The sequence below is a fragment of the Nannospalax galili genome, unplaced genomic scaffold (genome assembly GCF_000622305.1).
Source record: "Nannospalax galili isolate Female #2095 unplaced genomic scaffold, S.galili_v1.0 scaffold102, whole genome shotgun sequence".
NCBI lineage: Eukaryota > Metazoa > Chordata > Mammalia > Rodentia > Spalacidae > Nannospalax > Nannospalax galili.
The window spans coordinates 1,757,856-1,773,851 of record NW_008351958.1 but is presented as its reverse complement, the minus strand read 5'-3'; the positions used below and the strand labels follow the sequence as shown (position 1 = coordinate 1,773,851).

Below are 15,996 nucleotides of genomic sequence, written 5' to 3'. Positions count from 1 at the left end.
TCAAATGGACTTTATCAAAGTTCATATGTATATACACATATGTGTAAATGTGGATATATATATATAATTTTCCCACACAGCCTTCTATCAGTATTATTTTGAGATGGGAAAATTAATTTCTGCTTCATAGTGTGGACAAAATATATTGATGAATTGGACATCTGAAATGGCTTGGAGGTAGGAGTCTGTTAACTTGAGGTTGTGCCTCACCACAGAGGCTGGATGCTTCTGTGTATGTGCGTGCACACGTCTCTGTGTGTGTATGTGTATGTATGTGTTGTACATACATGCACACACCTACTATCAACACTGGGGTTAAGGACAGCCACTTACTCCCTACTTCTTCAAACATTTTTATCCTTCTGTTTGTTTAGCTAAATAACAGATTTTCCTATAAACACTAAGAAATAATTTCATGTCATATATTATGCATATTTTAAGAGATAATTTTATTTGTAATAAGCAAATAGTAAATATCTAAGGTAATAATGAATTTAATTACTTTTGAAGTTCTTCATTTAAAGGGTGATTTGTAATAGTGTGGTGCTTTCTTAGAAAAAAATTTAGCATGTGACTTTTTAAAAGTTATTAAGAAAATCTGACTTACGTCAGATGGGAAGAGGTTGTTTTATAAAATTATTTTTTACAAATCTTTTGAATGTTATATTTCCTTTCCTGCATCTTTAAAAATAACCATTAATTCAATACATGACACGTGTTTCCTCTTGTAGTTAAAACAGAGCCAATGAGCAGCAGTGAAATAGCATCAACAACCACAGACGGGGCTTTAGACAGTTTCTCAGGTTCAGGTAAGGAATGAATTCCAATTTGCACGTTCTTCCTGCACAGACTTTCTTGTTTACTTACATATGAGTATGTGTGTGTGATGGAGTATAGGAATATTCTGGCATATAATACACATGTGGAATATAGCTCTTTTCCAAATTACAGATGAGCAATTCTGTTGTTTTTATTCATTGTGGCGAAGTGTTTTCCTGATAATGTTGGTATCCAAAGAAGATAAAGGATCTTTTATTCCCCTTTCTTCTAATAAATTATCTTTACTGTGCTAATGATGTCGCTCATATTCCCATTTCTATTATTTTTCCCAATTATGCAAATGTGGATAGGCAAAGTTTGACTTTCTTAAACACCATGGTACACCAGTACCCTCAAAACTAACTTGCACAAACAAGGCCTGCAGTAAGTTGACTGTGCATCCTTACATTTTCACCTCTTTCACACAAATAAACCCATCGGTGAACCAGTATGTGCATTTGTCATCTGTCATAGTCAAAGCACTCATGAGAATGTGGTGGTGGCAGTGACTTACTGTGAGAACCTGGCCACAGACTTGCTGAGTTACCCTGATGGGATGATTTCATTGGAAAGTGATTTCCACCAGAGATAATTCCTAAATTTTAAACCCCTTTCCTGTTATCTGCTAATTTATAGGATTGGCCTATTGGAAGTGTTGTGTCTTTATGAATTTATGATTAATAATAAAGTTCTCAGAATCATTTATTTGCGACACACCACAGCTAAGGGAAATTATATGCCGATATAAAATTAAATATAATTGCATAATTTGGGCACTGATGATAGCAGATGGAAGAAATGAGAAAAGATCAAAGCGTATTATGTCCATTTGTTCTTTTACAAAACATTTACTGGAATTTGACTTATGCCAGGCAAAGTGCTTTGTGCAATTATGAGTTCATAGATGTATGAAAATGGTTCCAGTTCAGGGCATAATGGGATCAGCAAATGAAAAATTATCCCAGTACAGTTTGACAACGGCAGAGGGAAGACCCAGGTTTCCAAGAGCACCCAGGTAAGGACACAGTGGAACTCAGGCAGAGATAGGCTGGTAGGAAAAATGCCCCGGAATAGATGCCTGAATTTAGTTTTAAGAACCAGGATAGGGAACCAAACAGACTGGCCACTCCATGGGAGGGGACCATAACACAGAGGGCATGGGATTCAGGAACTAAGGGTGCTCTAACCTTCCTAATGTGTGCTGTGTGAGCAGTATGGATATGCTGCAGAGGGGACCAGGGCAGAAGTCCAAGGAGGACCACATGTTCTACCTGGAGTTTGTTTTAGCTTCTGTGCAATGGGAGACATCAAAGAAGAGGCTGCTGATTTGTTCCTTATGCACAATCATAAGTGCTGCGACACGTGCTTGGAAACATTTGAACTCAAGTGAGAGGCCAATTACAGCATTTTGAACTAAACTGGGGAAGTAATATTGGAGACGAGGTTTAAAGCTGACAGTAGATGAGGGAAGATGACAGAGTTGATGCATTTATGCAGTAGAGTTTAAGTCATCTATGACCAATAGGCATTGGGGGAAGAAAGCAAGGCAGAGAGAGAAGTAGAGCGAGGTGTATGTTGAGCATAATTGATACCTCAGTCTGGGGCATGTTGAGTGAGAGTATGAGCTACCTGAAGATGTCAGGTATATTAAGCCTGATAGCTCAGAAAGTTTGGAGATGAAAATGTTGGAAGCTTACAGGGTGGTAAAGTTGGTGGACTGTACTAAGATTGATGACAGAAGCCAGAGCATGTACAAAACTCAATGACCTGAGAAAGTGTAAGTTATGTGATAATGCATTTATTACTATCACAGCTTTATTGTTAAAGAAAGGCAAGTTATATATATGAACATGTATCTATGTGTATGGAAACAAAAATAGTGTTTATGGATGGTGGGATAAAATTTGACTGTTATTTTCTCTGTTATTGTGTTTTCTCCAGAATTTCTTTATTAAGCATATGTATGACATTTATGCATCCAAAGATTATAATTTTAAGTGCAAGTTGAGGGGCCGGAGAGATGGCTCAGCACTGTGGAGATGGATGTTCTCTTACTATCTTAGGAAGAAGGATGGCAGTAGAGCCAAACTGGTGGATATGGTAGCTACCTGTCTGTCTCATAAGGAGATCTAGCAATGTCCCCCGACGCCAGTGTGGAAACATTGGAGGAGACTGGTTAGTTTTCCGAGGCATGCAGTTGAGGGGAAAGCCACAAAGTTGTTAATTGAGTTTTGAAAACATTGTTATGTTTGGCTCATTTATCCTTGACCAGTACAAAGCAATTATCTTAAAATTTATTAATTAATTTCATGCATGTATGCCATAGTGTGGAGGTCAGAAGACTATTAGTGGAAGTTCATTCTTTCCTTACACCATATGAGTCCAGGTACTTGAACTTAAGTTTTCAGCCTTGGCAGCAAGCACCTTTACCTGCTGAGCCATTTCTTCATCCCCAGAATTTTAATGATTTGAAGTTTTTACGACCATAAGAATTGACGATAATGTGGGGTTGGAGAGATGGCTCAGCAGTTAAGAACACTGACCGTTCTTGCAGAAGACGTGGTTTTGAATCCCAGCACCCACATAGCAGCTAACAACTGTCCGTAATTCCAGTTCCAGGGGACCCAACAGCCTCTTCTGACCTCTGCAGGCATTGTACAACATGGGTGCACTCACTCACATGCAGGCAGTCCACGCATACACAGAAAATAAAAATAATAAATAAAGTATTTTTTTAATTGAAGATAATGTTGTATTGCCTTTGGCTACTCCTGACACATCTGTAAAACCTAAATTTGTTACTAGTTGTTAGTCAAGCATCTCATGCAGTTGATGATATCAATCATACAATGTCTAGTGGTATTATAAAATATAAACAAGTGAGTGCCTTTTGGGAAAAAAAGCATGTATGACAAATACAGTTTGTTAACTGTTCATGAAAAGACATAACCTTGAGAGTCTTATTCACCATTCACCAGTTACAATCTGTTGTACCATGTTATAGTTACTGGGAATACAGCAAAGAAAAGATCCATGCCCCGCAGAGCTTTCATAGGTTTGAGAGGGAATCATAACATAGAGAAATGGTGAGCCTTGCTCTACATGGATCAGGAAAAGTACTATGAAGCAAATGAAAGATGGGCAAATAGTACAGGGGGACAGTGGGTGGGCTTCCTTTTTAGAGGGAGCCCCTAAAATAGAAGGCATCTGAGCAGAGACTGCAGAGAGTGAAGAAATAGTATGGGGTGGAGAGTTTGGAGCTGAAGGTACCATAGGTTGTGGCATGGTCTAATTTGTGTCTTAAATTGTTTGGGGTTGGGGAGATGGTTCAGCAGTAAAGTCCTTGCCCTGCAAACATGGGAACCTGGTTTGACTCTCTAACACCCATGTAAAAGTCTGATCACCAAAAACTAAGATGAAAAGCTATTAAGGAAGACACTACATGTTGACCTCTGGTCTCCTCACACAAGTGCATGCAGGCACATGTGCACACACACACACACACACACACACACACACACACACAGAGGCCATTGTTTATTACATGGAAAAGGCTTACAGGAACAAGATGGAGGGAGGGAGCTCTGCATTTCCCTGGCTCAGAAGGTCACATCTTCCCAGAAGAACAAATGGGTCAAGGCTAATATGCCAGGATATTGTTAGGGGGACGTTGTATAGGAGAAAGGGAAGGAAGGAATGAGAGGCTAGCTAGAAGTAACTTAGGCTGCCTTCAGTTCTAATGCACTTCAGTGGGGCCATCTCCCAGACATGCCATCCTGCCCAGTACTTTGTCACTGGCCAGCAGCCCTTCCAAACGTGCCATCCCTGTATGGGTACAGATGGACTTCAGAACTTTATTGTAGAGATCTTGTTGGGTTACATCCCATGCAGTGGAGATGAGGAGGTGCCTTCTCTGGTTGCCATAGTGTGGGATCGGCTCAAGGAATGGAGTGGAAGTGAGAAGCTGACAGGGAGAGCTAACACTGTGCTTATGATAGAAGGATATGTGAGTGTGAAGGAAAGAGAAGGGTGAAAGCTCATGTCTGTTTTTGATCTGATTGGTTGAGGGATGTCACCAGTGATATCAGAGCTGCCTGGGGGAGGAGTGGACTGAGGTCAGGTGAATTCTGAAAGTTCTCTGCATCTGCTCAGTGGATTCTCTTTCTTGGAATCATTGTTCACTTTGAATTCTCTTGTCCATACAAGATTTGGGGGAGCTTCTTTCATGTCTGTGATGGAAGGAGAGAAAAATAGAGTAATTGCATATAAATATGCTAAAACACAGGTTAAGGAGACACAGGTTGTCTGGGTAGTTCCAAGGCTCTATGAGTCATGTCATTTGGAGTTTATAAAGGGTAGGGTGACTATTTTATTCATCCTCATAGCTAGTCTGGAGCCATTCCATTTGCTCTAGCTTATTCTGGTCTCAGAACATTAAAATCCACTGGAATCTCTGGATTCCTTTTGCAAAGGTGGTTGAGACTATTAAAAGTACTTAAACTTAACATGGTAGATATTTGGCTATGAGCTACCAGAGGTTTGCAGGGGTTTGGATGCAGAGCTCTGGGATATGGCATGTTCTACCAGCTGAAATAGTCATTAGGTACACTTAACTAGGTAAAGAGCATCAAGTCTTCATGGCCCATTCATTATTTCATAGGAAATACCATTTACTCCAGTTTATGGATCAACAAACTGGGTAAAGTTCTTATGACTGCAGTCGTATTTTGTTTCATTTTTTGAATTTAGTTATTTATTCTTTGTATGTATATGTGTATGTACTTGAGGTATGCTCCTGCCCCATGGGCATCTGAAGGTCAGGGGACAACTTGTAGGAGTCAGTTTTCTCCTTCCATTAACTCAGGTCATCAGGCTTGGCAGCAAGCAGCTTTACCTACTGAGTCATCTCACCAGCCCACAATCTCATTTTTACTACACGAATACTACTTACAGATTACTTACTGATTACTAGGCTTTATCAGGTGCTGAGGCAGTGGGGGTAAGAAGTCCCTGGTCCCTGAAGCTCATGGTCAACAGAAAAAAGTAATGACTACATACTAAAATACATAATGCAATGTGCTGAGTGCTGCTTTGTCAGTGTGTATAACAGCCCAAGAGAGTGCAGAGAAGGAAGACGTTATCCTAAAGAGAAAAGCAGCAGTTTGGTCCCCATGGTGGTAGGTTGGTCAGGCAAAGGAAGGAAGAGCATTACAAGGAGATGGCATAGTGTGAAGAACAGGATAAGCATAAAAATGCATGATGCGCGCAGAGTCCTGAGGAGCATGGCTGGCTGCACTGCACTGAGCCCAGGAGAGCGGCCGCTTCAGTCTCCTGTACACCGAGCTGAGGAACTTGGCATTTATTCTTAGAATAATGTGAGTGACCAAAAGATCAGGAGCTGTGGAATGAATGTGAAGAGCCTTCACTTAAGAAAGATCCTATGGTGGCAGGAGGGAGGAAGAGTGGGAGGTGACGGTGGTTGCCCCTAAGTGGAACACAGGGCAAGTGCTCCCTTGGCTGCAGGTTATTTCAGTGAGGCATAACGAAAGGAGGAAGTGAGGTGATGGTGAGGCTTCTAGTTCCTGGGTAGGATGTCAGGGGAATGAATTTCGATGGAGGAAGTTTATAGGAGCTGAGTTCTCTGAGTTCAAATGTGACTCTCTCTCTCTCTCTCTCTCTCTCTCTCTCTCTCTCTCCCTCCCTCCCTCTCTCTCCCTCTCCCTCTCTCTCCCTCTCCCTCTCCCCTCCCCTCCCCCTCCACTCCTTTCTCCCTCCTCCCCTTCTCTCTCTCTCCTCTCTCCAAAGATACTATTTCTGTCTTCCCTGAGCTCCTCATGTGTAAAACAGGGGTCAAAAATCCCACTCTTGAGCATTTCCTGGACAGATTGTAATAAAATGAATAAAATAAAAATGAATAAATGAAAAACACAGAAGGGAGGCTGGGAGTGGCCTCAGCCAGTAAAGCACTTGCCTTACAAGCATGAGTACCTGAGTTTCACCCCCAGAACCCATTTAAACAAGCCAGCTGTCGTGGTCTGCACTTGTAATCTCAGCTGAGGGGAAGCAGAGTTATGTGGGCTCCTAGGACTCCCTGAGTAGCCAGTCTAGCTTAGTGGGTGAGTTTCAAAGGCAACCAAGACATCCTGTCTCACAAAACTAGGAAGGATACCCAAGGCTGACCTCTGGTCTCTGCCTCCACACATACACACTTGCATACATATGTGCATACATATGTGCATCTGCACACACATAGAATGTTAATACAAAAAGAAGGGTAAAGGTCATGACAAAGATAGTGGGAATTTGAGAAAGTCACTTCTTTATACAAACACTGTCCAAATAACTGTCAGTTTTCTCATTTTGTCTTCACAGGCTCTGTGAAGCCTGGGGAGCAAGCGGTGTTGCCATCATCTTATAGAGGCTTGGAAGGGCTGATTTGAGACCACATATGAGAATTAGAATTTAATTGGAACTGAAGTGAAGTTCTGATCCCAACACTGTGCTCAGTTTCCACACCCCATAGCCCCTAATTCTTATTTTTTTCATGTATATACCGTACATATACTCTGATTGCAGGCTTCACAGACTTACCTTACCCTGTGTGATAAACAACCCGTGTATCTTTGCTTTCTTTGTAAATACATTGATGGGTGAGACTTACTTAGAGATTAACTTTTCATGAGTCATGACCCACAAGTTGAAAAACATGGTTTGGAGCTAGAAAGAATAAAAGAAGTTTCTGTGGTCTCCATCATCAGGCAGCATTGGGGCGTTTGGTTTATAGACAATTATTTTCATTGTGATTGTCCAGGGAAGATAATTCTCTCTGGTAACCTGGAGGAGAGGTCTCCTTTGCCTTCGGACTCTTTTTTTTTTTAAGAGTTAGTCAAGGGCAGTGGAAGAGGCTGTCCTCACAAGTGGCAGTCCTGAGTCCAAGTGTGTTGTTCTCACTAACCCCTGCCTTCTAGAAACCACAGTATTTAACAAATTCTCCCACAGGGGAAGACAGGACTTATCTTTGGGTGATTGCTTCCTTACCCTTCAGCAACAGGCCTGGAGCCAAAAGGGATGTGGTAATTGCCAAAAGTTAGGGAGACACAAGCTGGCCTGTCCCACCATCTCTTTAGTATAAACTGCACCTGCCGAGGTGACAGCCCAAGGGTAGAATCTGGCAGTTTGCAAGACTAGGAAGCATCTAGACCTGTTGTCCCTGAATTATCTCTCATTTATTTCCCTTGGAAAGGGCAGCTCATCTGTTTTAAGGTTCTATTTAAGGTTTAAATCTGCTCCCTTCTCCCAAGCACCCAGTGGAAAACAAAGGGTAACAAGAATAAATGCACTGTGACAAATGGGAAAACATACAACAGTGTGAGTTCATGGGACTTTACAGAAGAATGTGAGTAAAGAATACAGTTATTATTGCCACAGAGACCCTGGAGACGGTGATTATTAGTGGAAGAAGAAAGTAAGCATATTGCAATCTTTAGTAACTGTAACAGATAATATGTATCTTAGCAAGGCAGAGATTAGGAAGCTTGAGGGGAAAATATGCAAACACAAACAAATATGAAGAGGTATAGATGATTATGTATATGTCTATGTATATATCTGTATACGTGTATACATTGTTATATGTAGGTATACATTCGTATGTTTATAACAGTACTTAAGAAGCACTGTTTTAAAACTTTATCCTGATTAAAATGGACTTTTGCTTTTTTAGTTCAAAATGAATCAAAAAGCATTTGCTAGAAGTTTGGTATGTTTCTGAAACATACTGAGTTAAGTAAATCTGATGAAAAGAAATAAGAAATTAAGTTTGGCTTGAATACTTAAATGCCTCTTAAGAAAAATAATTTTTTACTGGAATGTCGAAGTTGAAATACACATAACTAAAAGAAAAGGAAAACACAGATCAGCCTGAGAAAACACAGGTTTAGCTTTCAACTCGAGACATTTAAGATAGTTGAAGGAATGCATTTTTACTTAAAAAAATTGTTAAATCAATGCAGGCAAATGGAGATTAGACCAGGTCTCTCGCAAATACAGGCCAAGGTCTGCCTGCTCCTGCTGCCTATAGACAATAAGCCAAAGGATCCTTCAGCTTCCTACCTTCCCTTCAGCCTGACTTTCCTGAAGGAAGACCAGACTCCTCACAGTCTTATAAAGACCTCACAGCATGAAGGGTGTTTAAGATTGTGATTGTGTTTTCTATGAGTCTATTTAAAATTAGAGCCACTCCTATGAGTTCATTTTTATAGTTTTAACTTTCTATTAGGGGGAACCATATAAAATCACCATGCCTGCAGGTCACAGAGGTCAAATACCTGAAATTTCCTATGGTAAAACTATAATTCATTATGTGCCAGTGTTTTCTACATCGTTAGTATTTTATTTTATTTATTTATTTATTTTTTTGGATTCCCATTCATTGTTTTACTCTTTTCCTCAGCTCTCGGGAGCAGCAGCTTCAGTCCGAGGCCAGCTCACCAGTTCTCCCCAACACAGATTTATCCTTCCAAGTAAGATGTATTTTCTCTTAATCAATAACTTTTCTGAGTAGACTTTTACCTTATTTCAAGTCACATCTCTGCCCATGTTAGATCTTAATTTAAGTGAAAATGAATTTGTTAGAAGCTTAGTTAAATATGTATGTGCAAATTGGTTTTGAGCACCACCCGGCAGACACTGAAGAATGTCAGTGCTATGGTGAATTAGAGTTGAAAGTTTGACTGTAAGATACACTCTTTAACTGGAATTTGTGATGTGGTTGTTCATTGGTTACCTTGCATGTTTCCATCTAATGCATGGGCTTTCTATTTTCTGTCATTCCTGACAAATAGCAGACCATACCCACATATTCTCCCTACCCCTTCCTCACAAACTATGGCTGCATATGGGCAAACACAGTTTACCACAGGAATGCAACAAGCCACAGCCTACGCCACGTACCCACAGCCTGGACAGCCTTACGGAATTTCCTCCTATGGTGAGTCATCTGGCCATTGCTGTAGTGATGAGCTCTAGTGAGCATATGAATGTTTTTGAGTGGTACTTCAAGAGTGTTGATATCAGGTCATTTTAGAAAGTGTTGTCACCTTTCGTTTTAAATTCTTCATGTGATTCTTTCTAGTTAGCATTGTAAGGACAGTGAACTCTTATTTTGAAGTCAGAGGTGGTAAACAGGTTCCCTGGGTCATGTTCCTCTCAATCTCCCTTTTCTCCACTTATATCTCAACACTGAATTTGGCATCTGAGCCCTTGGCTCTGGAATTCAAAGTATTTTGTGCATATTTGCGATAAAACTTCTATGAACGAAGTCTTTTGGGGTAAAGATCCATTTCCTATTTATCAGATGCCTGGCTATGATTAGGAAATTACATGTGGAATTCAACAAACTCTTGCCCATACCCTGGGGGTGGTTGTATGATCAAATTTCAGCGTTATCACCCATTAGGAAAAGTGATCTATATATCACCTCCTGGACCGCACTTTGAAGGGGCAGATCAGGAAGCGTTCAAAGCTCACATGCCATTTGTTCCTTCCTACCTGGAGATTATCTTTATCTTGGTGTAATTTAACTCAATTGTTACAGGGTCAATACCTGTAAATTAAAAATAAATCCAACCAAATCCCAAAGTTCTATTTACAGAAGACTTCAAACTTCGAAACACATTGTCTTCCATTGAGCTGCAATTGGAATTTTAAACAAATTAAACCAAATAGAAATATATGAAGCATTTGTATTTTATTAGGAAAACAACACAGAACTAATGATCTCTCTCTCTCTCTCTCTCTCTCTCTCTCTCTCGGAGTTTCCCAGAAGATATATATATATATATATATATATATTTGAGTATAGGAGAAGAATGGAAGAAAAAGTCATTCTATACTTGATAGCATATAATTTTGACAACTGGTCTAATTATACCTTCACTGGTATTTTAAAATATATTTTCAGCAGCATACTGAAAGAATTACTGTTCTTTTTAAGTATTTCATTCATAATTAAAAGGTTAATCAAGTGAGGTGGCACTCACATTTAATCCCAGCAGAGGCAGGTGAATCTCAGAGAGATCCAGGCCAGCCTGGTCTACATATTGAGTTTCAGGCCAGCTGGGAAGATTCTGTCTCAAAAAAAAACAAAAATTAAATGCTTAGTTAAGTTATATTCCTTTTAGCATTGTGTCTGGACCTCAAGCCATTTGATCATATATTGTCTCATAAAATGCATGAAAATAAAAATCTAACTTATATAACTCTAGCTTTTATGGTTTTATTTTGGAACCATCAGAACTTAATGTTATGTAGCAAGGTGCTTATTTTAAAGCAGGCTTTAGAAACAGCCTTAAAAATAGACTTTCTGAAGTGATGTTTCATTTCCATGACTTTTATTTAAAAATTTTCATAGTAGGAGATAACACATCAAAGTTTCTGTAATGTTCCTTTCAACTACGTGGGGATGAAGGAGGGAGGATCTGTGATTTGCATTGTGAAGCTTGTGTGCTTTAATTTGTATCAAAACAGTCTTCACTTTATGTGCTCAGAATTGAACTTGTAGGTTGTTTGACATGACCTTCGACTTTTTAGCAGACACAACACAAAGCACTGTTAACCTACTAGCTCTGACGTGCAGAACCACCCCTGTCACTGCCCCACTCCCAGCTTCCTGCCCCTCTCTCCTTCCTTCTCCTCAGTCTAAACCATGAGCGAATGGACCTGCAGTCTGAACTTTTGAAGGAGGGGAGCGGAGCAGAGGGTGAGCCAAGCAGAAAGTCAGAAGTGGCAGAATGAGGACTGTGATTTTACTGTGATACTTGGGGATGGAGAGTGATTGAGGAGGCTCAGTAGAAGAGGCATGGACCCCTGCACTTTCCATGGTTGCAAGTTTCCTGGGCATAATTTTCAGTCCTCAACCTTTTCCTGATCTTCCCCTTCCCTTTCGCTCTTTTGGAGCCTTGGTTACAGGGAGATGCCCTGAGTGCTTCTGGCTGAGAGGTTCTATTTTCCTTGTACCAGTACTGAAAAATAATGCCACATTGTCCCTTTTGCTATATCTGGAAGGAAGAACACATGCTTTAGAGTTTTTTTTCTGCAGATATTCAAGGTCCAGATTATTTTAAAACACTTTCTCTAAGGGCCTGTGACCACTGACTTTTTACTTAGAGCACAGATTTTCATAGGGGAAATAGCAGGGTAGTTTGGGGAAAACAATTCATTATTCCTTAGATTAGACCCCACTCCTCTTGCAGGCCCCTAGAAGATGAGCTTCCTGCCTTGCAGGTAGAATTCTGGGGGATGGATGTAGCTGTTGGTGTTGTCTGCCTCTACTTGAACCTCCAAGCTAAAAGCAGGTGGTGCTGTTAGGAGATCTGGACACTCTTGAATGGAGAAAGAAGGGGGAAAGTCCCTAGAGGTGACACCATGGGAAGGAAGGGAATTTCCAGAACTATCCAGCCACCTGTCTGGTGCAGGTGTGTTTCCAGTGATCATTTACATGTATGAGTTGTTCACTGACTTGAAATTGCCTATAGATATACGCATCACATTTTTTTTTTTACATCATGTCCAAACCTTTCAATGTTAAGGTCACTATGAAGTTTTCAGAGATACTCAAGCACTCTCTGCCGAGATCCTTCCACTGCCTTAGGATAATTACCTAACTTCATTCTACCGATGAAATTACCCTAAAATGGAAATAAACAGCAAGACTACTGTGTATTCTAGATCCTAAAGATATCATTTATCTTAAGGGAAAACCAAGATTATTGAAAAATGTGAATTCTCTTGGCAGGAATGTTTCCCTCTTCCCTCTGTGGGAATTAAGGACAGTTGCTCATTTTCAGGACTGTCTTTAATTATGATTCGGAGCAGAGCACCTCAGTGTTGGCAAGCCCAATCCTGGAATTAGTATGCCAGTCTTGTGCTTTGGGAAGTACTTGGGACCACAAATAAATTATTTTTGTGTGATCATATAAGAACATAAACCTGTATTTATATAAAAATATAGAAACAAATGTACTTTAGCCTGCATTTAAGAAGAATTATTTAAGTATTTGAAAATAAGGGATGATAAGGTCACTACTGGCCATTTTCATCTGTTTATAAACCACTGGGTTATTTTCAAGGTTCAGTTCTTTGACATTCTTCTTTTCTTGTGCTTGCTTTATGGAAAAATCTAGAAACTTGGGAGAAACTTTTCCCCCTTGCCGCTTAGTTCTGTATCAGTATTGCTTCCTCTGACTTCAAAATGCATTGTGTTCTCACATCAACTCTATGGTAGAAAAAAGAAAAAGAGGAAAAAAAAAATTGCCAAGCTAGAGACTCTAATTAATGACTTTTCCTGGAAAGAGAGATTTTTATTTAACATGGTGACTTTGAAATGGCTGTCTAACATTGCATTATGGCTGTTCCTTGACTATGAAAGAGATGTCCAACTGTAGTAAAATAATTAAAGGAATTATAGAAATGATGCCTCGAGAGTTATACTTTCTAGAAAGTGACATAAAGGCAATCAGAGTGATTTATGTAACTTCTAGATTTCTTAAAAACTGAAAATTTATGGTGTTTCATAGTGAGCATTCATATCCTGTGCCACCATGGTACAATTTATGAACGATCGGTTGGAGGTGTGTGATTTTATTTATTTGCCAGCTTCTGAAAATGGACAGATAGATCAGCTGTCACTAACTGATTTAGGTGCATTGTGGGCAGGCATCAAGACAGAAGGTGGACTGTCACAGTCTCAGTCGCCTGGACAGACGGGATTTCTCAGCTATGGCACGAGCTTTGGTACCCCTCAGCCTGGACAGGCACCATACAGCTACCAGATGCAAGGTCTGTATACAGTCTTCCATTGCTTTCATTCAGTTATTGGCTGAGCTTTAATTTCTAAAGTAAACCTGCAGTTCTCTGAGATGGGAGTTGATGAGGGAAGTGGATTGAGCTGAGGCAGGACAGCTGCACATTTCTAATTTACTTCTTTACTGGCTATTTTCCGAGTCTGAATTTCCATATTTATAGTATGAAAGACAGACTGGATAATTTATAAAGATTATTTTACAAATGCTATAGGACTTTTTTTTGTAATGCTGAAGTTGCTGCTTTTGTTTCTAAAGCTCTCAATTAGATTTTAAAAAATAGATAAAGAGAATGAAAAGACAGACAAAGTCAACCATGTAGGAGGCTATCATTTGAAATGTAGTAAACTGTACACTTGGCGTTAACTAACAGCTAAGAGGACCGTGGTTTCTTCATTTTCATGATGGAGTGGGGTTTGAGGATAGCAATCTCTTCTCTACAAATAGAGTATGTAACATGATTGACTTAATGATCTACCAATGACAAAATCAAATCTACACAGATCCAATTATAGGTAACCCAATAGATTGTCAAGACAGTGCTTCTGAGAACCAACACTCAGGGTTCTCCTTGAAATTGCAGACAAAACATAAGTGAAATTCAAATGGAATGATAATGCAGATTTTACATGTTCAAAGCCATCTCAAGACTACATACACATTACTTGTAATTAACAGATTGTGATAGTGCAAACATACCTGTCTGTAAGGGACTTGAGAAGTTTCATGTAATTGAACATTCTTTTGACATCTTGTGTTTACCACACATCAGCTTCACAAACTGTGCTTAGTCTTATAATGGTGCTAAGTTGCAGAAATTCACTCATTCCTACTTTCTGCTGGAATTCTTTTTATGTTTCTCATCTTTTTATACTTATTACGTGCTTATTAGATTACTATTTGCTGCAAATAAATTAGAAAATGTGGAGAAGCAAAAATAATTACAGTCATATATCCCACAGACAGCATTCTGTGCATATGCAAAGGTGACTACATTGTGCATTATTGTCTCATAATGTGCTGTTTTGGGGAACAAATATATTGTATACATTTTTTCACATCAGTAAGTTCTCTTTCAAAACATCATGGTAGTGGCTGCATGTATTCACCAGTGCACTATATTGACTCCCCTAATATTGGGAATGGAGAACAATGCTATACAAATCTTATCTGCATCTTTAATTATTTCTTTCAGCAGGTGTAAATGGGAAATTTCGACATAAGCTGTTTTCTGCTAATTTAAGCATCAAGTATTTACATAAGGAAGGACTGTGTATTATGCGTGCACACATTGGTGTATGTTGCTGTTTGATGCTAACTTTATATTTGTTTTTGTATGCATTTTTTAAATGGAGATAAAATGTTCTTTCTGTTTACTGGTATTATTCATCTTTGCTTATTTTGTTTAATTATTTCTTATATTAAGATTTTTTACCTTTTTATGCTATTTTATGCCAAGTTAGAATTGTATTGGTCAAGGTCCACTAATTTTTTCACATTTGGTTTTGCTTTTGATATAGAAAGGACTGAATTATAAAGTTTTGGTAGTTTAATAGCTACAAAATAAAACTATCTTATAGAAGATGGGATTTATTGGTAAAAGGAAGCTACTTATATGCCATATTCTAAAACTTTTAAGCTACCTTGAAAAAGAGCTAAGTCTTTATGTATACTGAATATCCATTGAGTAGAGGCATCAAGGGAACAAAAGGTGATGGAGAGGCTTCATTGATGAATTTCTCAGAGCTCGACTAGAGCAATGAAAAACACCGTAAGGCAGACAAGATCTGTTTGCTCATAGAATTTTCATTCTTGTCAAGGAAAGAGACAAGCAAATTAATCCACTCTAGTTCCTCCAGACTGTGAGGGAAACACACAAGAGACCATGGTAGGTCCCATTGTCTACCAGTCACGCGGCCTTGTGGAGGAAAAGCGATGCTAAAGGAGAGGAGATGACTGCTATGTCCTCTGAGCAGAAGCCAATGCATGTTTTCAGGTCTGAGCTGGTCTTCAGCCTCTGCTTGCCCATATGCTGGGGCCAAGAACAGAAACTCAGAGCTGGTGTTTGAGAAACTAATACTCAGTTGCTAGCAAATTTCATGTTGATGAGTCAAATGATTCTTAAATGTGATTTTTGTATTTCTTTTTTATTTCCCTCTGTTGGTCATATGTAGATAATTGGGCTTTGTTTCATTGTCAATCTGTAAAGGCTAGGAGGGAAAACCTGTCCTTGGACACAGATAATTTAAGAAATAGAGGTTGAGTATCACTCACCAAAACAAGTGTGCTTTCAGATGATTTTGGATTTTAGTACATG

General features: G+C 39.4%; 1 protein-coding gene across 4 annotated transcripts in view; it reads left to right on the top strand.

The window, feature by feature from the left end:
• Positions 1 to 15,996, top strand: part of Eya1 (EYA transcriptional coactivator and phosphatase 1) — a 158,252-nt gene that overhangs the window by 25,886 nt on the left and 116,370 nt on the right. The window contains exons 4-7 of one of the 4 annotated variants that reach the window (XM_029553972.1): positions 732 to 809; positions 9,272 to 9,341; positions 9,666 to 9,808; positions 13,534 to 13,656. In XM_029553972.1, coding sequence (XP_029409832.1) covers positions 732 to 809; positions 9,272 to 9,341; positions 9,666 to 9,808; positions 13,534 to 13,656 — 414 coding nt within the window. Of the gene's footprint in view, positions 1 to 731; positions 810 to 9,271; positions 9,342 to 9,662; positions 9,809 to 13,518; positions 13,657 to 15,996 lie in introns of all 4 variants that reach the window. The other 3 variants (XM_029553971.1, XM_008848877.1, XM_029553970.1) reach the window with 3 other exon arrangements.